The 24,838-nt window shown below is 37.4% G+C and overlaps 1 protein-coding gene across 5 annotated transcripts in view; it reads left to right on the top strand.

Moving 5' to 3' along the window:
- The window catches only part of STXBP6 (syntaxin binding protein 6), an 83,412-nt gene that overhangs the window by 28,298 nt on the left and 30,276 nt on the right, over positions 1-24,838 (top strand). For 4 of the 5 annotated variants that reach the window (XM_056493207.1, XM_056493206.1, XM_056493208.1 and 1 more), the window contains one exon: positions 3,814-3,999. In XM_056493207.1, the coding sequence (XP_056349182.1) occupies positions 3,846-3,999 (154 nt within the window). In that variant the 5' untranslated portion in view covers positions 3,814-3,845. Of the gene's footprint in view, positions 1-3,813; positions 4,000-21,860; positions 21,962-24,838 lie in introns of those variants that run through there. The other variant, XM_056493210.1, reaches the window with a different exon arrangement.

The following is a 24,838-nucleotide window of genomic DNA, read 5'->3' as shown; positions in this document are numbered from 1 at the left end:
TAGTTTTCCCAGTTGTTTCTGCATACCTATACCCTCAACAAAGGTACTGTAAATCTCCTTTTTCTACTTATTTGCATAGAGTCTTGTGAAACATGTGGGTGTAAAGATAAATTAGCCATTTGCTGGCTGTGTGCCTGAAAACAGTCTGAGATTCTGGCTGACCAGAACACTGTCCAGTTGTGGGGTTTTTATATTGAACATATGGGATCCATTAAGGATTCAACTTAATTATCTTGGTTTTATTTAATCTTCTTTTTAAGAAATTGCCTTTAATTGCTGTCCCTTGATATACTTCTAGAGGAATAGTCAGCTGTTCAGAGAGGGAGTTTTTAGTGATAGAAATATAATGGAGAAGAACTGTAGTAGAGGAAGATGTGAGAAGATGCAAATGAGCAGCAATGCGCATTGCAGGCACTTTTTCAAATCCACACAGGAATCTTCCCTCTCTGTGTCTCTTTTTGTGTGCTGGGGGCACAGTGTGAATGCTGACATCCTGCTCCATAATGCTATAATAGATGGAGTGAAAAATTGCAGAAGAAAAATGGGTCTTTGTTTAGCCAAAAGCATCATTATAATAATTTGAGTGGAAGTAAATATGTGGAACAAAATATGTGAGGCAGGAAATGTGGTCTCTCATTCTGGACTCTTAGGTTTACTGAAACCTTTAAATCCCTCTTACCTCAGAGGGGTTAATGTTGTAAGGAGTATTGCACTACCTCAAAGTGCTCAGAGATCCTCCAGTAAAGTTTCTTTAAGACATTTTACTTTGCATTTGAGTACAAATGGGAGGAAAAAGTTTGTGTTCCAGTGCACGAGTTCATGTGGGCCTTGAGTGGAAACTGCTGATGGTTTGAAATTGTCCTGGAATGTGCACCAAGAGAAAACATTATTGTGCAAAGAAATATAGAACATGAAGTTGTGCATGTACAGGCAGTGGCTTGGGGTGCTTTTTAATGAAAAGAGAGGTTTTGTTGGAGAGTGGGGAAAAAGTGAGAGTTATTTATGTTCCTTGAGGAAGTCTTCCTTTTTCTTTTTTAGTAAAACTGCCAGGGATTATATTATCACCACTTGTGAAAACAAGGAGCATTGGAAGGGTTTACTTATATAAACAAAGGTCTTTTGCATACAACTACTAGTACATAGGGATAAGGTTGCTCATTTGAATTCATCTGCTGATTTTTTTGACCTATGAAAAACAGCTTAATCTGAACTATATTGACACCTCAATCTCAGAAGTCTGTTTGTACACAGGCACAGTTAGTTTTTTTTTCTTCTTTAAATAAATAGGCTTCTGTGGTTTGTGTTAGTGTCAGTTTTCACATCAGATTTGGCACTTGTGTGGAGTACACACTGTGTTAGATTAATTGTTTGAATGTGGCTTCTGAAGCTGTTGCCAGCCCAGCTGTTGGGAAGAGAAGGATCACAGTCTCTGAAGCCAGGAGTCCACACTCTCTAGTTGGAGGTTCCAGGCACAGTGCAGGTATCTGCTATGTCTGTGTACAGCTTCTGGTAGATGTGTACAGAACCAGCTTAATGTCAGAGCCAATAGCAGCATGCAGCAATAAACCACTAACATTTTATGATACTGTAGGTAAGAAAAACTTGCATCTTCTCTTAATCCAAGGAGCCTTTACATACCTGAAATCAAATTTTGTTTTACAGTCCGTAACCATTAAGAAAATGTCTGAAAACATCTATCCAACAACTCAGTTGCAGAATTAACAGTATCAGATCATTGCAACCTGGAAAGCACTTTTTCAGTTGAATGTCACAATGTATTTCTGTCACCTGACAGCATTTCTGTGTGTTTTCCCAAAAAGCTCTTAATTGAAAATTCTTTAGGCACATGAAGGTCTGGGTTTTGCAAAGATTATCAGTCTCTATCTCAGTCAGGAAGAGGTCTGTGTGTTTAAATCCATTGTCATTAACAGTGGTCTTGAATTGGGGAAAAAAAAAAAAAAAATTAACCCAAAATCTCAATATTTCAACAGTTTAAATGCTGGTATGATGTACTCTGCAAATATTTCTCTAAAACAGAAGAAGGGAGAAGTATGTGATGAATGTGAAAACAACACATTTTCTTTCACAATTTTTTTCTAAGTAACTACCATGTAAGTTTATTCTTTTGATTCTGTTTTCAAGTTGATATATTCATTGTTAAAGGATAGATAACTAAGATGTCGGGAGTTATGAGATCACACCTTGTCAGGAGCTATACATTATTTGTTCCTTTGAAATTGTCTGGAAATTTTTTATTTTTTTTTAATGGGACAAATTTTAAATGCAATTCTTTTGTAAAAGTTCATGTAAAATGACCTGATGCTAAAACATGTCAGAATTCAAACACCTCTGTGTTGGTTAACTGAGATATACTGTTACAGATTATTTTGGTACAGGATTCTGTTTGCATCCCAAAATTAGCAGGTGGTGAATTCAGTTTCTACTTAGTTATGCTGTGTCATATGCACTTTTTTAAAAAAATTCTCATTTTTTTTAAGATAAGGGAATGTCATAAATAGTGACAACAAAACATTGAGACTCGTGTTCGGACAATTACTTTGCTGGTAATATGCACACAAAAAAATAATGGATCCATGACTCTCTTGGTTTCATAATCTGACTGTAGTTTATTTACATTTATTTCAAATTATATATGAATTATTGAATGATCCCATAGGCAGAATTATCAGGTAGTTCAGGCCTGAGTATAACCATCCTTGTACTAAGAAAGCAAAGGAAGCAAAAAAATATCTGTCAGCTTGAAAGTCTTAGTAATCCAGAAATGTGTAAATTGATGTATGTGCATTGGAGTGTCATTATATTGAAACAATTAAAGGTGTCATTCAGCAGTTTCCATGAGTGGGGCCCCTGTATGTGTTATAAGATGTCAGTGCAGAATTAATTGGAGTTACAGCTTACACAAAGAACCTGTTAATGTCCCCTCTGAGTTCTTCCTCCTCTAGTTAAGGAGGCTCTCCTGTAAGCTGCAGTGAGGTTTGTTTTCTGGGTGAGGTTTGTTTTTTGGGATGTGAATGACTAAGCAGCTTCCCTCCTCCCTCCCTGTTCTGTACAATAATTTTTTCTCTGTGAATGTGTGTGTCTCTCCTGAGACAAATCTCTCCTAAGCCAACCATGCTGTTTTGTTACGAAACACCTCGAGGAGCTGACCCGGGTCAAAATTGCACAGCACAAAAGTCGAGGTGTGCTTTTGTCTGTGTTGACCCTGATGGTGCCTCTGACCCTGTTTCCTGTGCAGCTGCCCAGTCAGTAATTCCAGAGTTGAGGGCATGAGGTGCTAAAGCTGCAAGAGCTGTGCAGTCGAGCACTGTCACCACGGCACTGCTCCTGGAGGAACAGTCTCACCAAGTCTGAACTCTCTGTCTTCTGTGAATGTGACTCCTTGTGTGCCAGCACAGCCACAGTGATCCTTCCCTGTGCCCTGGCACTGCTTTCCCTGTGAATGTGGGACACAGATCTGAGGTTCCCTCAGTTTTCAGGGGGAATTAATGAAGCTTTTATGCTGCATGAAGTTAAACAGGGTGTTTCTCTGAGAAGATTTTACAACATACTGAGGTGCCAGTGCTTCTGCCCAAAATAAGCTAAGCTAGTATAAGCATATATAAAAAATGTAGAGGACAACTTCAGTGAAGAAACTTAAATACTTTGAAAATACTGCCTTTAAGAATATAACTCTTTGAGGGATTAAAAACTTTCTTTGAAGGTCAGAGTTTTTATTGCCCATGTAAGTTAAGTGGACTTCGATATAACTTAAGAGTTTCTAATATTGTTTTATATTTATGATTTTATTTTTAGAGAGCGGCAGTCTGCTATACCTGTGATCTACAATGAATGCCAAATCTGCAATCAGCAAAGAGATTTTTGCTCCACATGATGAAAGGATGCTGGGAGCTGTGCAAGTGAAAAGAAGAACAAAAAAAAAGATTCCTTTTCTAGCTACTGGGGGTCAGGGTGAATATTTGACATACATCTGCCTGTCAGGTAAGTTTAATGACTTTTGACATCCAGTTATTTGTTTAGGTTTATCTTTGATTAACTGACTAGCTGTTGTCTGTAGCCATAAGGAGCTGGGTGATTCCAATCTTCATAATATAATGAGAGAATTGTAGCACTTATACCTTTTGTCTTGAGGAACCACGTGCTGTAGGCTATTTATATTTATATACTATAATAAATTGGACAAGAGGTTTCATTGTTGAAAAACTCCTAGGTGTTCTCTCACAGCACAGCTGTATGAACAAATGGAATAGTTGGCCACAGTCTTTCCTTAGCCAGATTAAGATATTTCTCAAAGTTTAACTTTTCAAAACATTAAAGTTATGTACAATGTAATTTTTTATGCCGTGTTTCAATGCCTGCCAACTGAGTGTATGAGAATACCTTTGGTATTTTAGTGTGATTTAGTCACTTATGTTTTAGGAGTATCAGTTGCTTCCTGAGTGTGTGCATCTTGCTGAAGCACACTAGTGGCCAGAAGAAATATTCTATGACTCTCAGAAAAGTACAGTTATTTTTAGACAGAATGAAAGAGTTTCGTGGACTCTTTCAAATTGTGGTGGGTTTTTTTTAAATAATGTTAAAACTTTCAAAGCATAGAAGGTAAAACTCAGTGACTCTACTACTGTTTTAGCAAATCACACATCTGCCCAAAACATGTACATTTCCTGGATGTTATTGGATGGGATGTTTAGATACATATGTACAAATATTTATGTTAAAATACAAGCTGCAGAGGAAATGCACATGCATGCTGAGGTCAGTGAGGCAAAACAGAAAACCTTTCATTTACAGATGAGTATTTTGCTTGTCATTATAGGATCATAAAATATCCTGAGTTGGAAGTGACCAACAAGGATCATCGAGGCCAGCTCCTGGCCCTGCATTTTGGTAAAGCCAAAAATGGGTCTGAAAGCATTCCCAAATGCTTTGTGAACTCTGCCAGGCTTGGTGCTGTGACGAGTTCCCTGGGGAGCCTGTTGGAGGGTTTGAGCACCCTCTGAATAAAGAACCTTTTTCTGATACCCAGCCTAAGCCTTCCCTTACAGTCTCATGCTGTTTGCTCAGGTCCTGTCAGTGGTCATGAGGGTGAAGAGATCAATGTGTGACCCTCTCTTCCCCTCCTGAGGAAGCTGTAGACCACAATGAAGTCTTCCCTCAGTCTCCTATTTTCTAGGCTGAACGAGCCAAGTGACCTCAGACATTCTCCCCACCTACAGAGCTTCAAGGGAGAATTTAAAAATTGATTCCCCCAGGCTGTTCTGTAGACTTGTGGTTGGGGTACTCTGTTTGCATGCTTCAGTCTTCTCATTCATTAGAGGAAACTAATCTTGGCCTCTCAACTCTTAAAGAAATATTCAAATCACTAATGTTTTTAAGCAAAGCTGAACTCTTCTTTTTTTGGCAGTCATATTTTTCAAATATCAGTTCAATTTTTTTCTAAGTCTTCTTGTAAAGAGCAATCATGTTCTGGTCGATTCAGTAAGTTTTGAGATAGATGTTGGATACCCATGTTCATGATTAAAGGTTAGAGATGTGCTCTATGCTTACAATTGTCTGTAGACTAACTCTTCAATAGATGCATTTTTTATTTATTTTTTTTCAAATTACTATTCTGTAAAACTTAGGCCTCCTTCAGATCCCCCCCCATATTCATGTGAATCAGTCAACATGGATTTTAAGACAAGGGATGGTCTTGAATGCATTTACTGTTTTACTGCCATAGCATATTATGAGTAAGGAAGAAATAGTGGATGTCCTGACTTAAGCAGAGTTTGTCACTTATGATAAGGAGAAGCATTCAGTATCTAAATAAAATTAGTTAGTAGCTGACACTGAAAAGCTGCATATTGGCATTGCAAGAGCCCTCACATGTGGCTCACTATTCATGCAGTTTTGCACTGATCTGAGAACAGGTTTTCTCATATACATTTATATTTGTATTATGAGAGTACAGTATGATTGGTAATATCAGTAAGCAACAAAGTGAGTGGGGAGAGGACTGCCTGGCTGTGTTTGATGTCACATTGCAAACAGTCTGATCAGAAAGATCATGCAATTCAGTAGGGTCAGGTGCAATTAGTTATTTAGTCAGGAATCACCAAAGGCACAAAACCAAGCATTGGGGAGCGAGTGTTTCTGTCACTGTGTTTTAAAGAAGTTGTGACGAAGATAAACTGTAATTTTGGCCTATTCCTGATGGCTGTGAAGCACTAATGGTTTAGTTGCAGCAAGAAGTTGTTACAGAAAAAGTTTGTTTAGTAAGGCTAAGTTAATGCGGGCATGGCAATTTAGCTGTGCCTCAAACTGTCCAAGATGGACTGTACCTTGGAACAACAGATTGTTACCTTTCTTTTTTGATGTGATGTGTACAGTGAAGCAGTCACAATGGTGGCTGGCTCTGGATCTCTATTTGCTTTTCAAGCAACAGGTGCTTTAGTGCTGTGCTACAGCCTCTTCCCTGGAAATGCCTTTATCAGCTTTTGACTCTGGTCCCATTTTTGGCAGGTTTGCTTTGTATTAGGTAAACAAAGTGACTGGAATATCCCTGTGTTCATAGTCTTCTTGGACTAGTTCAGTTTGGCCTTTGCTGAAAGGGATTTGATAATTTACTCTTTAGAACAGAATTTGTCAGTTGAAAGAATAGAAACTGACTCCTTATATCCTTAAGAGACAGAAATATTTGGGAATATAAAACATCTTTGTAGTTTCATCCAAGATGTGGTATAGAAAATGAAATATCAGTCACTGACTTCTATTTACTGTTCACTTTGTAATTAAGAAATTACACAAATTGTTATAACCACAGTTAATGTTTTCCTTTCAGTGTTGAACTGAAGTTTGGTGTTGAAAATGCATTCTATCATAGTTGTTTATTTGAATTATTGAAAGCATGGATAGATATGCTGAGCAGGAAGAATGCCCTTGGGCCTCAGAGATGGGACAGTGAACCATTAAAGAATCAAATATTGAACAGAGTGAGATGGGAGAGTAAGGGGGATTCTTCCTTGATATTGGTACTTGAAGTATGTATTGGATTTTTTTAATTTTAAGATACTGAATACTGAGTTGGTTATAAATGAACATTAATGCTTGAAAGAGGTGTACCTAAAGCCTGCAATCTGGAGACAGACTAGTTAAGAAAGCTGTAGCAATAGTGCTTGCCAGCCTGGTGGGAGCCAAGCAGCTGGGTTACCTGCAGCTTTCAGCCTGGGGCTGGAGCTAGCCAAGTTAAACTGGCAAACAGAGCCAACACAGACCTTTAAGGAGTTATTTAGTTGAACAACAAGAAAGGAGTAGACAGATGGGAAACACAGAGGTGGGGTAGCTGTAGGCAGAACAGAGAAAATGAACACTGGGATTTTTTGTGATGTGTAAGAGGATTTATCACAGAGAAAGGACAAGAAATCCAAAGCTGAAAGTGGGTATTTATCACCTCCTCCACACTAGCAGATCTAGTGAGAGTTATTGGATCAAGTCTAAGTTTTAATTTTGTTACCATTGTCTTATGTAATTGAAACATGATTTTTTAAAATAGTTCTTAGCCTTATTTAGAATTCTGAATTAAGTAAAAAATACTTAAACAGTCACTTCAGAAATATAGGTCATTGGCCTACTTGCTTGTGCAGAGTTCTATGTGTGTTATTCCTTTGACACTATCATTACATTTTTAAAATAACTTCTGTTATTTAAAAATATTTTTAATGTCATAATGAATTGAAAATGTTCTAGTTTGTATGGATAGATGTTGTGTTGACCTTTCAGGATTAAATATCTGTTGCAGTTGTGGTGAACTGAATGAAACAGGTGGTTCCTTTCTAATCTGGATTCTTGTGTGTCATAACACTCAGTTTAGTTGCACCAGTGTTTCTAGTCCTCCTGCTGAAAACCTTGGGATTAGAGTGTAAAGTTAAAGTTCTTTAAAGCCAAGAGTGAGGCATTTTCCCCCATGATTGTTCTTTCTTTGCCATCTCCAAATTAAATTTACACTGTCAATTCAGGACTCTTTTTGAATGGCTTTGATGCAGAAGTACAATATATCAGGAATGGTGCTAGAAAAGCCAAAAGGAAATGTAAAGAAATCATAAGAAATAATACACAAAAATAAGGTGCACATGCCAAGGGAGAGCATGTTGGGCTTTCCCCCTTCTTTAAAAGTTAACCTTATTGATCATATCACAGATTTGTTCAAAAGATAGGGAGTCAATTACATAGAAAGCTTTTTGCATTTACTACAATAAGTTCTTGGGGTTTTTTTTTATTTCTGTTTCTAAGTATAGAGACAGAGACTTGGTTTATGAGGTTAAGTAGTTCTGTGGATATCCTCATTTGTACACTTAGAGCTGATATCTAACCACATCACTCAGTTACCCTTGGAACATGAGCTTTTGTATTTTGGGATCTTGGCTGTAAGGCCATGTGTCATGAGATTGTATTTCCAATTACAAATTTGTTGTTCCTTCCATAGTGGCTGCTCATGGAATAGAATGTTACCCAGGAATGACCTCTATATCTCTTGCTGCTTTTAAGGTCATTTGATGTGGCTGCCAGAAATTGGCCATAATTTTACAGGGAGTTCAAGGACAAGTTAAGTGCAATTGAGTTTTCAGCATGGTGGCTGAACTGAAATTGGGAAGTAGTGGGAGTGAATTTGTCATCAAAATAATTCACTTTTCTCCTAATGTGTTCTTATTTTCCATTTAAGTTTTACTGCAGTGACTATCTCACAGTTTTTGGGGTTTTCTTTAGAATTTTCTTATTGAAATAAACATCCCATTTTCAGGAGCTTATAGTGCAGAGGATTCTCATGTTTCCTTTTCAGGACATGAGAAACCAAGCAAATGCCATTTTCCACCAACTTTCCAGGAAAATGCTCTATTTGTCTGCCCATAGGGTTTATTGATTTGATTTATTAGTGAGTATTTTGTGGGGTGGGGGTAGAAGGGGGTGGTGGTATTTTCCCTTCTGTTTAAATGTTGTGAGAACATTACTTCAGTGTTCATCATGATCACTTTCAATCCAAACCACTTAGATGTTAGACTGTATTGAGTGTTTGATTGTTTATACAAAAAAGGTCATGACTGTCATAAGAGATTTGGTCAGCCCAGAAGAGCACACCAGCCAAATGGTGTCCAGTCTTCTGCAGGCTCTGACCTGCACAGCTGTTTGCAGACAGCTGCAGGCCACTTGTGGTGCTTTGCCCAGCCCCAGCTGAACCTCTGGGCACAGGCTGGGATGTTCAGCAAGGGCTGAACAAAGTCTAGTACAAGTTTTGTATTGTGTTTAGTTGTAAAAATTCAAATTCCTTTTTTCAGATCAGAGAAAAAAAACAATCAAGCTTCTTTCTTCACTCTCTTACCTTGGTAATGGCTTTTTTTAAGGTGGATATTTAATCATTCAGGTATCTGTAGGGCAAATAATGTCTAGCTGCTCTTGCTGTGTGCTCAATGACCTATATTTACTGCTTGGAACTGGCCATGAGTTGGATAATAGAAAGCACTGATGTTTTTCAAATTGTCACATAGCATGGTTACATTCATGTACTGTTTTATGTGTGCCTAAATAAATATGTATTAAATGTTCACATACAGCATATAGCTTCTAGTGCTAATATTAAGCTGTCAAAACATAATTGCCTTCATCTACTTATAATAAATTGTGATACTGAATATAGCTCTTAACCAAGGCTCTTTACCTTCCTTTGTCAGAACATATTTTGTCTTTGGTACTTCTGGTATTTTAACTCCAGTGTTCCCTTATGGAATTTTACAAGGTCAAATATCAGTTAATAATAATGATATTAAATTTCAAATTCCATTTTATAAAAGAAATTTAAAAATCTTACGTTAAGGGTCTTTGAAAAACAAAAGTGGTGCATTTTGAATGGAAGCCAGATTAACTTTCTCTTCTTCATTATTGATCTTTCTGTATTTATTGGAATAGAAGAGGGAAAATGATAAACTGCTTTTTTACTGATTGTATCCTTAATATGTCTTGTTGCTCTGATCCCTCCTGATTCTGAGTTGTCCAATGTAATGTAAACAGTCCTTTCCCACAAGAATTTTGTGTAGGAGGGCATCTTGTTACAGCAAATCTACCGAATTATGTATTCCAAAGCATTTAGGCTTAAAATTGATGTGTTTTGGTTTGCTTTTTTTTTTTTTTTCCTCTTCTTAAGGTGGAGGAGGAATGTATGTGTGAACCTGTGCATCTTCCCAATACCCTACTTGATCTTATTCACATGCAGGAAATATTTTCTAAATTGCCAGCTGAAGGTTTTCAGTTATGTGTCTGCTGTTTAGTGCCTTTTATTTTTTTCCCAAATCCTTCAGAATAGAATTGTATCAGACTGATAAATCTTGACAGTTTACTGTGCATCAGTGGTGTTTCCCAGAGCTCAGTATTGCACCCAGTCCTGATTAATATCTTTATTTATCATCTGGGTGAGGGCATCATGTGCATCCTCAGACAGATTACTGACAGCTCCAAGCTGGGCTGGAGTGTTGATCATCTGGAGGGCAGGAAGGCACTGCAGAGGGATCTGGACAGGCTGGATTGATGAGCCAAGGCCAGTGGTGTGAGATTCAACAAGGTCAGGTGCCAGATCCTGCACTTGGAGCACAAGAACCCCAGGCAGCACTGCAGGCTGGAGACAGAGCAGCTGGGAAGATGTCAGGTAGAAAAGGATCTGGGAGTGATGGTCAGCAGCTGGATGGGCACGTTCCAGTGTGTGCCCAGGAAGGCCAGTGGCATCCAGGTCTGCATCAGCAACAGTGTGGGCAGCAGGAGCAGGGCAGTGACTGCCCCTCTGTACTCAGCCCTGGGGAGGCTGCACCTCAAGCCCTGTGTCCAGTTCTGGGCACATTGAGGGGCTGGAGCATGGCCAGAGAAGGGCAACAGAGCTGGTGAGGGCTCTAGGCAGTAATTCCTATGAGAAGCAGCTCAGGGAATTGGGATTGTGTAACCTGGGGAAAAGGATGCTACTGCTCTCTACAACTGCCTGTTAGGAGTTTGCAACAAGGTGGGGTTCAGCCTCTTCTCCCAGGCAACTAGTGGTAAGGCAAGAAAATGGCCTCAAGCTATGCCAGGGATGGACATCAGGAGGAACTTCTTCACAGAATGGGTTCTTAAACACTGGAATGGACTGCTCAGGGTAGTGGTGGAGTTACCATCCCTGGAGGTGTTCAAGAGAAATGCCCAGATGTGGCACTTAGTGCCGGGGCATAGCTGACATGATGATGTTCAGTCAAAGTTTGTCTTAATGATCTGAGGTGTTTCCAATCTAAATCACTCTGTAACTTTCAGTTTTTTAAAACAATGTGTCAGTACACAGAATTTCTGTTACTAATGTTGCTTTCAATTCTATTCTTATTTGATCTCTTGAAATTGTGTTTCCTTCCACCTCAACCAGACATAAACTCCTTGGAAAGATTTCCAAAATCTCAAATAAGATATCTTGGAAAAATAAGAAAGGAAAAAATGTGAGCAGAACAAAGACATTGAAAACTTGATGGGAAATGTGAGGCATCAGGTCTGTTTATTCAGTCATATGTAAATTTGCAGTAATTAAAAGGAGTAACTTCAATATTCATAAATACAAAGTTTTGATGCAGCAAATTTTTATGCATAAAGCAAATTAGTTTTAAAACTGTAGACTAGAAGTAGTACACTGGGAGCTGCTTGTTGCCCCATTCATCATAAAGAAAGCTTGATGAGATTAGTAAAATTGTGAAAATTGTGAAAATTACTACACAAAGAAGTTATACTGCAGACCTCCTCACTCCCCTCCACGTTCGGAAGAGAATAGGGGCTCTGTAGAGCTTTTTCCATTAATTATAATTACTTGTGCTGGGTAGGTTTGCATTCCTCAAGAGCTGGCAGCACCTTACATCAGTGCAATGATGTGTTTCAGTGCCATGTTTTGCCCAGAGCATGGCAGATGCTTGCAGCCAGTTTAATGCCAGGTTAAAATGTTTGAATGTCATCATGTCTTTGGAAACGATTTGTTCATTCTTTGTCCAAGTGAGGCTTTTGGCAGGGTTTGTTGCTATCTTGTATGTGATAAAGATGCAGAGCTGTAAAGTAAAGCTCTACTTAACAAATTTCCATGGTAGCTCTCCCTTCAGGTTGGAGTGCAGCAACCATGTGCATAAGACCTGTGAGTATCCCCTAATTGCCAGCCTTGGCAGAAGCTATTCCTGTGGTACCATAACAGTTTCAGCTGCTGTGCTTTGCACTAGGATTCATTCTGAACAGTTTTCTTAGTTTTTGTAGTGCTGGAGTGTAGTATGTATAATACCCTGACTCACTGCATTATGGATTGTTGGACTTGAAACATACTGGGCAGAGAACATCTGGAATGTTCCCTTGGCATTGCTTGTGAGAAAGCATTTCTGTTGATTGCTGTGTAGTTCTGCTCTTAGAAGTAATATCACCTTGTGAACAAAACCAAAAGTTCTTTCTCTCTGACCAGTGCATACTGTATTACAGACTCTTTTACATATAAACATCATATTAAAATCTTACCCTTTTATAATGCTCCAAGCTGTATGAGTCAAATCCTGTAAGTTCTCACCCTACATCTGGCCTTTAAATACTGTACTTTTGAATAATTTTCAGTGCAGAGCAGCACATAAGAAGTACTTAACAAAAGAACTGCTAGGCTGATTAGAATACTACATCAAGCTTCTCTATCATTAGGTAGATTTTATTGTTGCCTTGACAAGGAAAAAAATGAATAATGCAGCTCTGATGTCAAAATATTTTCTGTTTCGGACTTTTAATCTGTAAATAATCCTTTTAAAGCTAGTTATACTGAAAAAGAACAGATCAGAAATGATGCTTGGTTTTCTGGTGTGTTTTGCCTTTATCCCTCATTTTATGTGAAGTGCTGCCACAGGAGCTCATATACCAGTCAAGTAGCAGGACACATCTGAAAAGCAAAATATGGAGGGAATTACTTAATGAACTAAGTCTGTCAGATTTTTCCTCACTGTTATGATACCTGAACGTTTCAGACTGTTACAATAAAAACAAACTTATATTCTCATGTATGCATGTATGTCTGCTACTGTGAACAAGTGCTCTGCATTGGTAGCAGGCATTGTTTTTCCTCCAGCCTACTTATATTTAGATTTTTAGTAACTTGTTTTTGTACTCTGATTATGCATATCCTAACAAGAAGGAAAAAACAACATATGAAGGGTGGGGAGGCTGAGAGAATATAAACTATGCAAAGTTTTGTTGGCCTTGTATCAGGGAGGAGTCTACCCATTAGTCCAAGTTAAAACAATCTCTAGTAACTGTTTAGCTGGAACAACTTCATAGAGAAAGTCTGGCACACCCAGTCAGCTGCATTTCTGTTCATTAGAGCTCTGCACTATGCAGTAACTCTCAGTAGCCTCAGGGAATGACAGAGTTAAAACCCTACAAACTCTTTAACATTACTATTTTAAAGAAAACTTCATTTGGGTGAAATTTTTAGGGGCTGAGTCTGAAAAAACTTTATAAAATTATGGAACATACTTGTCTGACGCTGAAATTCCTTAGGCATTTGGAAAATTACTTTAAGCTTTTCATTCTCCTTTCATATTGTCTGCTTAGACCCATCTTCAGAGGACAGGCTCAGCTGGAAGGGAAGCTGCAACATAAACATCTTGCTGGATGAAATAACTAGTAAATGCTTTTCGTGGATAATATGATATCAGCCCCTACTGTGATAGTTTTCTTAAATCTGTGCTTCATGTCACTCTGTGGAACACAATAGTAATGGTAAGAGTAGTTTTCTGTGCCTGGATCAATGACTTGGAAGAAAACAGAACTATTAAAAGAACATTCTCTTACTTCTAGCAAGAGAACTGTTTACAACACGTATTTAAAGTATTTACACAAAGTATGCTTTTTGCTGAATGAGGCAAAAAAAATTGGAAGCTGAAATAAATAAGAGCTTTCAATCTCCAGACATTATATTTATTCACTTAATGACAGATTGCTAAAGAAAACTTGGCTGCTCAAGTGCCTGGGAATATCTAAAGTTGTATCTAAAATAGCATCTAAAATACTGTCTGAGGAGATTGTATGCAGCTGAAATTTGTTGAATTTGCTCCAAAAGAAGACAACTTCTAGGTAGAGAATTCTTAAAAGTTCTGGAATAATTTCTGTTTTGCTTTATTTTTGTACTCACATATCATGATTTCTTTTAACAGTTTTCTTAGGTTTAGCACACATAAGTTTGCCATACAAATACTCAAAGAATCCTTCAGCTGTACCATTTGAGGGAATGTCTTTTTGTGCCCAGTGTTCAAACTATAAAGAAAGGTAGCTGGGAAACAAAAATTGTCTTTAACTATGGGGGGAACATACAATGGATTGAGGAGATGCTTTGAAATTTGTTAGGAACTGGGAAAAGAGAGGGTTTTTACAGTGGCATTAGGAAGAGTCTAAACTGATAAACCACTGTATACATTGACTGGTAAAGCTATTATTGTTTAATTAATTTGGACTCCTAAATATTATTTTTTTTTGTAATTTAAATTTAAAAATATGTTTTGCTGTCATCTCCTGTTTTCCCCTGACCTCCTAGAGATTAAAAAAAAAGTAAGCAAATTTGCCTTTGGATTTTGTCTTGTACTTTGGAAGTGTTGAATTACATCATTCAGGTTGGGAAAGATCTCTAAGATCATTGGGTCCAACTTTGACCACTCATCACCTTGTCAGCTAAATTGTAGCACTAAGTACCATGTCCAGTCATTTTTTCACACCTCCAGGGATGTGTTCCATGATCTGTGTTCATGTCACTTTTAAGCAAAAATGAGGTTTGTTTGTGTTCTAGCTAGAACCTGATGTAGCCTAATAAAATATTTTTGTACTTAGGTCAAATAGTTTTTCTTTTGGCCAGGGAGAAGGGTCAGGTTGGGAAGAGCAGAACAGAAAGAACCAACATGTGCAGCTACACAAGCTGGTTGAACCACATACTTCTCTTGCCTCTGATGATGTGTTGGAGCATGATATTGCCATTTTGCAAGTTAGGGCTTTCAGTCTCTGCTGAGATACTGTAATGGTTGTCAGTGTGATCCATGTCATGAGAAACAACTTCTCATTACTGGCTCTAATTGCCTTTTAAATATGATAAAAATGTTTCCTTGTTTAATAATTTTTCATGCCTGATGTTACACTAATCAAGAGAATGGCAGAACAGCCCAGGCTGAAAGGGGCCTTAAAATAATCATCTGGTCCAGCCTTTATTTGTTAAATAATATACTAAAAAAAATAGTGTGTAGTGAGGCACTGGTGTTGTTCAGACAATCTGCTGGAATTATCCAGAGCAGCAGCCTAAACAAGAAATGGTGTCAAGAATAATTTTAACTATTCATTGAGGTAGGCAGCACAGTCTCAAAGACTTAAATGACCAGAGGTGTACTACTGCTTTGGACACAAAATTTAATGATGTGTAGAAAATCTTGTAAAAATTACATGTAGTAGTGGATAGTCACTCTGCTTTTCTCACTGTTCCAGCTTAGTCACTTAAAAGATTTCTTATGATTCTCATGTCCGCTTAATGTGGACCTGTTCAAACAGTATTTCTTTTTTTCCATTTGCTTTTTTCTCTCTTTAAAAAACACCTGCATAATTTAGGACAATCAGCTTGGTTTCATGATGTATTTCCCCTTTTTGCATATCTGTACTGGCCTTAGAAGATGGAAAAAAAGTTTGAAATTCCCTCTTTCTATGAGTAGCTCCTATTCTAAAACAAACCAGTTGTGGACAACTACTTTTAGTCTTCCAATTTGTGGAAGTTTTACTTTGGCAAGGTTTCTGTTGGTTACTTTTGAAATATTCCTTTTTCTTTACGATTAATTGTATTATTTAGCCATGGCTGTTGCTTCTTGGAGAAGTCTCAGTCACTAAACATAGTTGCTTCACTTCAAGTTAATTCTTGGTTTAATTTTGCGCACTTCCTTCCTGAATGTGAATATTCACTGGTAACAAGCCATTGTCCACTTGTCGCTATTTCTGCTTAACTCAATCTCCAGCTGTCCAGCTCTGTGCAGGAATCTATCCTTTTTTGAAACAAAGCATAACACTACTCCTCCTTTGCTTATGCCAACTTCTGTTCCTAGCACAAACTAGTGATGTTGCTGATTGTTAACTACATGTCATTATTCCATCCCCTTTTATCTACCTGTTCTTTCTAAAGAATCCACTTTCTGGCTTTACCATCTTGCAGTCAAGCTCTTAATTTTCAATACCTCAAAAATGCTCTTTTGGACCATATTTTTGTTTTTCTTTGTTTTTCCTTTTGTTTCTAGAATCCAGCTGCAGCTGTAAACCCAGGCTTCCACTATACCATATCCATGAAAATCTGATATGCTATCACTTGGCTTCATTCCAGGAGGAATCACTTGGAGTGCATAATTCCTATTTCTTATTTTCCCTGAACATTTTGTCTGCACTTTAGTTGGACATTTGGTGTTTCTGGATGTTTTTGTTTTGTGAACTCCGTGCTTTATTAGTGATAGTCTAATAACAGATCAAAGGTAATCAGTTGATTTGTGTAGTATTTGATTAAAGCAGTCCTAGGAGTTGCTTGTCAGCTCTGTGGAGGAAGTTTCTGCTCATAATAGAAGGACAAAGAAACTGCTCCTAAAAAATGTTTGGATATTTTTTGGCCACAGACCTAGGTTTTAAAACTATTTGAAAAAAAGTAGGAAGCTCACAGAATAGTGAAAAAATAATGATTACTAGAGCAGCCTTGTGTTGCTGTATTTTTGTCTGTTAATGAGTGTTCATTGGAACACATTTATAGGGATGGAGGGCTGGAAACAATTGTGTTGCATTCTTTTAAATGTTTGGAATTCAGCTGTAAACTCCTGTGACAGCTAGTTGTGCTCTGGCTTCCTTTCCACCTGTTCAAGGGCATTACTCCTTCCCTCTAGGAAAGCTTTTTGGCTTTACTGTTCAGTTCATGCTTCATTCTTGTTTGCCTATTAATCTCAATCAAAAGAAAATTCCTGGCCTCTTCAGCTTTTTTTGTCCTCCACAAATACTGTCACATATAACAAATAGTCTATTATATTGTCCATGTGTTGAGGCTTAACTAAACATGGGAGAGGGGAATACAAATTGATTTCAACACATACACCTTCATATGTTTTAAAATTAGCTTTGGACCTAGTTTCTCTGTTTCTTAATGCAGTTTTCTCACAGCATTTTTTGTAAAAGAATACAGATAAAAATTCAGTAATATGGTGACTTCATTTTTTTCTCATAAAATACTTTATCTCCAGTAGTGGGACATGTTAATAACACAGTTTATCAAACATGTATATAGAAAATAAAATGGAAGAAATAAAAATTCTTTGAGCTTTAAAGTGCTGCCTAAGCAGACAGTTTAATTTAAATCATAACAGGAATGCATCAATTTGAGAGCTGATATTAAAATTGTTTTCCTAACTATAGAAATGGTTTTTAAAGCATGGGGTTTGTTTTATTTTGAGCACATTACAAGCATCTCAAGAACTGGATGGAATTGATATTCAGAAAATTCTGAAAACTTAATATAGGCACATGCAACTTTGTCAATCTATTTCGTGACTATGTGCTTTATCTGTCAAAGCAATCTGACTCAGAGTACACATAGAATTTCCTAGAATAGGAGTAACTTGACTGACATGTCTTTTATTTTGAGATGTTATTTTTACTGAATCAGTAGTTTCATAATCTAGTTATCAATATTCCTGAAACAAAGGCAGCTATCACCAAGTTGCTAAGTGACTATAAGCTTGCATAAGGGGTAATTAGTACTGTAAAGAAAAGGAGTAGACTGCCCACTTCTGATATTTCCAGTATAAATCTAATTCTTGTCCAGCTTTTCAGGTTCATCCTTTGACACTGATGTGGCTGTGATTTGTACAGAATTTAGTTTTATCTGACTGGATGGTGAGTACCAAAAGATACATGTTGCAAGAACCCTCAAATCATAATGTAGTTGATTGCCTTTCCACAAGGTGTAGCACTTCCTTATCACCCTAAGTGTTGGCTAGTGCTTAGTTTCATTTCTTAAAGCAAGTGGAAGCAGAATCTTTGGGGTACAGATGTCTGGAAGTGTCAGGGACTACTGATGCCAAATGTGCAAGGTGTGATCAGTGCAATGTGCAGCCTGCATCACAAGGGTGCAGCTTGTAACTCCTCAGCTCACACCTGCTCTCTGGCCACATCTTTTTAAGCATTGAATCATCAGCCACAGGTGAGTGAGGCTCAGACCTTCTGGAGAACATGTTCATAAATTTGTTTTTTTAGCTTTTCATAGTCATTGCATTGAAATGGAATCTCTATTAAGGGGCTAACCAACATAAATTAATATGTGCCACAAAGAAAATCATTCACTGGAAGTGATGATGGCTGCAGAACATCCAAAATGTGATTAAGCAAGGTGGCAAGGTGCCAATTCTGAGTATTTCAAATGTCATGAGAATCTGCAGGAGTTTCTTCACCAGTATAATACAGTATGAAAAGAGTGAGCAGAAGAAGTAGTAGCAGTAATAAATGAGCTTGCATTCTTTTCTGTGTTGACAGTGATGGATTGAAGAAGCAAACTGAGGCATGTAAAAGATGGTTTATGTACTAAACTGATGTTTATCAATAAATGTAAACCATCTGTTGGTAAGGCTTAGGATCTGGAAGGGGCCATAATATTTGAGTGGGAAAAGGTGTTTCTTATGGACATCTGTAAATGATTGGGTGTACTTTGACAGGAAATGCAGAGTGATGTCATGTGCTAGCCCTTTTCATATGTGCACCTTTGGGATTGTTTTGTTGCTCTGAAGCACAGAGGATGCTCCAAAATGACTTTGTTGTCTTCCCCCTCTTTTGGGTTGTACCAGTAAATGCTTGATGCACAATTGATTACATTTGTGTAATCTGTGAAACCTTAGTCTGTGTTAGCACTATCATAATGTGGTAATAAAATTGGTTTTCAGCTTATGCATTTCTGGGGTTTTTTTAACTCTGCAGGATCATTCATATGATAATCAATCTTGTTTGTATTACATATTCTGTAGGATCTCTGTGGGTAGCATTTGTGTAACCTTTCAAGATGCAGCTGCTGCTATGTTATTGAATCCTTTTCATTATGTATTCATTACAGAAGGATAAATAAAAATAGATTTAATAACAATGGCAGAGAAATCTATTGCAGTCTGGGATATACATATACAATTTGTATAGTCTTGTGCTTCATTTTGTGTTCAGCTATAAAAGTTCATAGTCATTAATACACCAAGAATCTGCTGTATAGTTTCTTAAATTAAATCTAAGGCTGGCTTTCAAGGGAAGAAAGAATGAGTTGGTAAAGTGTGAGATTCCTATTAAAGCTAACTGATTAGTATACTATATTAGCAAAGGAAAGCCATGAAAGAGAGATAAATCTAAGAGTGATGGTAGTATGTACAGGATAAGATTCTGATTTGAAAATAATATGTTAAAAATCTTTAGTACTTAGGGTATAAGGATTTCTTACTTGTTAATGAAAATCTTAAAAGTAGAAGAGCTACCTCTCCTGCAAAACACTGCCTATGATACTGTACATTTTATAATTTCTCAAGATGCAACCCCTTCTGAGACTTGTTTGACACAGGAGTTGGTCTGAACTGTGTGTGTGGAAGGTAAGGAATTCCAGGAACTTGAAGTAGATGTTGAGATGGCTGATTTTTCTCAAACAGCTACAAGCAGGGATGGAGAATAACTCAGCCAAGTATCAATATGTTTCTACTCCAGGTACTTGAACTAGCTAATGTTATTCCAGGCCTTGGTCTTTTGAGTCCATGTTTACTTGCTTCATTGAGGGAAGTACATGCAACTCTGATAGCTCCTTATCTTTCTCAGTGAAGTAGTACATGAGTGAGATTTTTGTCATTTTGAGGACTGCAGGCATTCTTAAGCAGAATTTGTGTGCTTATGCATGGAATTTCTAGACAAATAGATATGAAAGAGCACACATTGGTGTTTCTCAGGATCCTGTTGTGTAGCTCAAACTCCTAGTCTCACCAGTGCAATAAATTGTGTGGGGAAACTTGTAAATGTTAAAAGTCTTGGTCTTGTGTATAGGAAAGACTTTGAAGTGAAAAAAGGGAAGGATGTATCTGAGGAAACCTGAATACAGGGCAGGTCTGTTGCTTAGATTTATTTTCAGCTTCCTGGCAATTGACTTGGTTTATTAAGAAAATCCTGAAATAATACCTTTGTTTGATAATGTTAAAATAATTGATCTGCAATAGATCACAGATATGTAAGTAGAATTGTGTGTTAGGATTTGGGTATCCCAAAGAGTTGTGGGTGCCCCATCCCTGGAAGTGTTCAAGACCAGTTTGGATGGGACTTTGGGCAACCTGATCTAGCCTGTCCATAGCAGAGGGAGATGGAACTAGATGATCTTTATGGTCTCTTACAATCCGAACCATTCTAAGATTCTATTAACTAAGTGTGAATGTATTTGTGTTTTAATTTGATTAGGGTTCTTTATCTTCTTACTCTGATTTGTAATTAAATACATCTGGTGGTTCCCTTTCAGGCATATGTGAAATACAGTATCTTAAGCAGCTTCATAAAGCCATATATTGCATTCCTATCTGAAAGCAGTATCTCTAGCAATAATCCAGAGAACTTGCCTCAGTATTACTATAGGGGAATTGGGTGAATTTAGTAATATCTCCAGTGGTATTGTCCTGGTAGTTGTAAGGTTTTAGTTATCTGTTTCACGCTGTCTTTTTTTTTGTAACTGTTATAACCAAGTTGTAATTGGCAGTGCTGCCATGGGAAAGTGTACTTAGTGCTCTATTGTCCTTGGTTTTATTAAGGAGAGAAGTGTCTGGCTAATCTTAGCAGTAAAAGATAAGTTAGTTGTAAAACATTAACAAAATTCACATGCTGGTTATTTTAATGGCATCACATTGTGCTACATTGTTTGGTGAATTGGAAAGTGGATAGGTCCTAAGGCAAGAAGAGTTATTCTGTAGTTGCATTTATAAAAATGCAGGAATTGAGGTGCTCAGTTATAGCTTCATATTTGACTGTTTGCTGAAAGATATAGAGCCCTTCTTTTAATCTCATATATTAAGCTGTCATAATTTCAGACAAAGTCATTTGGTAAAATACTTAATTAAATGTCATTTGGTAAAATACTTAATTAAATGTCAGAATTTGGAGTTTAAGTCATATATAACATCTTGCAAAGTATTATAGGAAACAGGTCAAGAAAGTACTTTAAACTAGTATGGTCTGTTTTCTGTATGAAAGTTACTTATTGTGGTATAACTTTTGACAGCTTCATAGCTTCTCGCTCAAGCTGCTAAGTATTGTGGGGTTTTTACTTTTTTTCCTCTTGAAATAGTTTTAGGCATGTGTTAAATCAACAGGTAGAACAGCTTGAACCAGAACTTAAAAAACATTAGATTAGAAGAAAGTCTGTTCATCAAATTGATGTTTATCTGATATTTAGTCAGCTCTTATCTAGCCTAGTGGGAACTAACATAATCCAAGTCATGAAAGACAAGGAATTAAATCTATAATACACTGGGGGATGTGTCAGAATTAAAAAATACACAGAGCAAAACAGAAACAAAAACTAAGTGAAAACTAGAAATACAGGTCTGAAAGGAATCTGCAAACAAGTCCTTCAGCATAAGTCTCTACTTTTATTTCTTTGGTGGCTCTTTAGGGAGTTACTATTCTCTCCCTCTCCAATGGCACTTCAGTTTGTGCAGTCATATTGCTGACCCAGGTCAGGAACTGATTCAACTGAAAAATATTTTTCTTTTCCTGTGTTCTTTTCCATCCTGCTCACTCTGCAGTCTGGTTCCACCTGTGACTGAAAGGCATGGCATGGGACAGAGTGAAAGCCAAGGCAATGGGAGGAGGCACCTGACAGCAGTACCTGATTTATGCCATAGAGGTACCAAACTTCTGACCATGACCTCTGCTGCCTCTGCTCTGTCACTCTTGTTTGGTGCAAATCCTGAATAAATTGATTCCATGCATTTGTCCAAAGCTGTATTTGAATTTATTGAGACCAAATGGTGTCTTCATAAACAAGTTATGCATTTATTAAAAGTAAATACAAATATTGTGTTTTAATTATCAAAACAGGTTCAAAGTGAAATTCACAAGGCTGATGTACTATGCAGGGGCTTTCCTGAGCAGCAGCTAGTGGTGTTACCTTACTGCTTGCTTCAAATGTGCTTCCCCACTTATACTAAAATAGCAATTTCCATAGGCCCCCCTTGATGAATCAGTTATATATACTAGGATATACTCTCAGAAGAGGCTGAGTGACATGACAGCCCATTACATGAAGGATATGTTCAGAAGCAGACCAGTGTTCTCAGCAACAGAATTAACAGCTAACAACCCAAATAAGGATTCTGGTTCAGTCACCTAAGCCTCAGAGATGGCTAGGCCACTGTGAAGAGGCTATCTGACTTAAGGCATTTATTTCTACCAGATTTATGTGAAATATGTGATTTATTTCCTCAAATTATGGCACTTTATTTGCCAATGAGCAAAGACTTACTAACTGTCAACATTGTTGATAGTCTCAAATCTTCATTTTTATATGCATTGCAATTAATTAGCATAATGTCATGTATTGCAAAAATAAATGTATAAGATATCCTTTCTAAGGGGAAATGTTGATTCTGATTGACAGCATCCAAGTGAGTTGGAGAGAACATATGGAATTATTTTTCTTGTCTCATTCTAATCCTTGTGAGTATTTTATGGTGGGATATCAGTAAAGAGCTGCTTCTTTCTAAAGCAGAATTATTGCATTAGATAACACCCTTTTTCATGGAAGTACAATACTAATGGGTGTGTTCCTATGGCTGGGAAGATGCATGGGTGACCTTTCTACAAGGCCTTTTAAAAATGAAATTAATAACTCTTGTGTCTGGATAATTTGACCAACAAGGAAGTGTGAAATGTTTCTCTCCCTTTTTTAGATCCCTTCTTAAATGTCTGGTATGTAGGGATGTTGTAGCTGTAAAACATCACTTGGCTGATGATGCATTCTAGCTCTCCTTAAGATAAATTTATGTGGTTTAATTATTTGCTTTAAAGTAATCTGACCATGTTTGTATTATTTTACCTTTGTTAGTCATATTCAATACCTGTTAATCAAGGAATGTTCCAGCCTAATTTGGCTCATAAAATACAACTGAAGCATACATCCCTTTAAAATCCCTTAGAGATCTTACTATTCCCATGGTATTCTCCAGTGATATGAGCTTTTGTGCACTATTGAGATGCTTCTTTTAAAAAATCTGTTCATCATTGCTGTGTTTCTTGTATATCACACTGCTGAGTTTGACTAGGGAAAGCAAGACACTAAAATGAACACCTTTAAATGGGATAAGGCTGCTCTGCTCCCTTTCCCTGTAATTTTAGTCCTTGTATCCTTTTAATCCAAATGCCTTTGCTTTCTTTCCATGATGTAGTTTCTATAGCTATATTCTGGATCACATTCAACTTCTTGTGTTGGCAGTCTTTGCAATTATACCACATTCAGTAAATCTCTGAAAAGGCCAAATTGACTTCTAAAGAGCCTTTTGAAGGCCTCATTACCATCATTTTTTGTCCTGACATGCTAATAGGGACACACCCCTGCACTTCTAGCACTGCCAAATTACTAAGTGCTTGAATACCTGTCCCTATAGCATCTAAATTTCCTAGGTTAGTGCTCATTTCTTTTAGTATCAAATAGCATATTCTGTGTAGCTGTGATAGAGTCAGTCTGTAGAAACCAAGAACTGGGATGCAGGTGTGTTTGCTTAAGAGCTGTTAAACCAGCTGATGCTGCAGTGTACTGCTTGTACATAACTAGCTCTAACAGACAAAACCTTTTCTAGATTCATAGGTAATCTTGTGGGTTTAAGATTTTAGTTCACGTAAGAGAAAATCATTTCAGTTTTCTCAAGCTTGGGAGGACAGAAAGGTTCAGTGAGCATCTCTTGCTGATGCCATGGGAGATTCTGCAAGCAAGCATTATGAACAGCTCTTGCAGTAGTTAGGCAAATCAAATGATAGGCACTAATTACTGTGTCCCAGAGGTTCTCAGGTGAGAATCATGAGAATTCATGTCCCATTTACTGTTTCATGGACAGAGACAAGTTGTTGCTTCTTGAAAAGCCAGTGACAGAAAAAGTGTCAAGTAAGGAAGAACTCAAATAGGAATAGTGTAATGATTTCAATATGTAATTTTAATTAAATTTTTGAGTTGTCAAAAGATCGTGTGAAAAGATGGAATGGGGAATTAAATCCCTAAAGCAAGGGGTCCTATTTTTGTTCTTTTATTTATGTATTTTGGGGTGAAGCACAACTACTTTGGTTTTAGTAGAGAGCATCTTACCTAGCAGCAGGATGCTGTTCTGAGTGAGTGTAAGCTGAAATGGCTCTATTTGCAATGAGTCAGTAACTGGGAATAACTTCCAGATGGAGAAGGTAGTGGAAATTAATATTGGTGAAACAATGTAAAGCTTCTCATTAAGAGAATTACCCTGTAGAGTGGGCTGTAGAGTTTTTTCTCCCTTCCCCCTACACCCATTTTTGAGGTGTTGTGTCCAACTGCTACTATTAATGTGTACATAAGTAAGTAAGTTGTTTAATACTGATAACTTTTTAAAACTTGTGGTTTTAGGAAATTTCTCTTAAACTTCACTCTAGAGCAACTTATATGATGTGATAGCTTTATTGCTACAGTCTTGGGATTTGGAAATACCCAACTGATTTTCCAACCTTCACTGGCAGACAGGGTCAGACCTGCAGAAATTCTGAT

The sequence above is a fragment of the Oenanthe melanoleuca genome, chromosome 5, assembly GCF_029582105.1.
Source record: "Oenanthe melanoleuca isolate GR-GAL-2019-014 chromosome 5, OMel1.0, whole genome shotgun sequence".
NCBI classification, from domain to species: domain Eukaryota; kingdom Metazoa; phylum Chordata; class Aves; order Passeriformes; family Muscicapidae; genus Oenanthe; species Oenanthe melanoleuca.
Note: the sequence above shows the minus strand (reverse complement) of the source record. Positions and strands in the feature narration are given on the sequence as shown.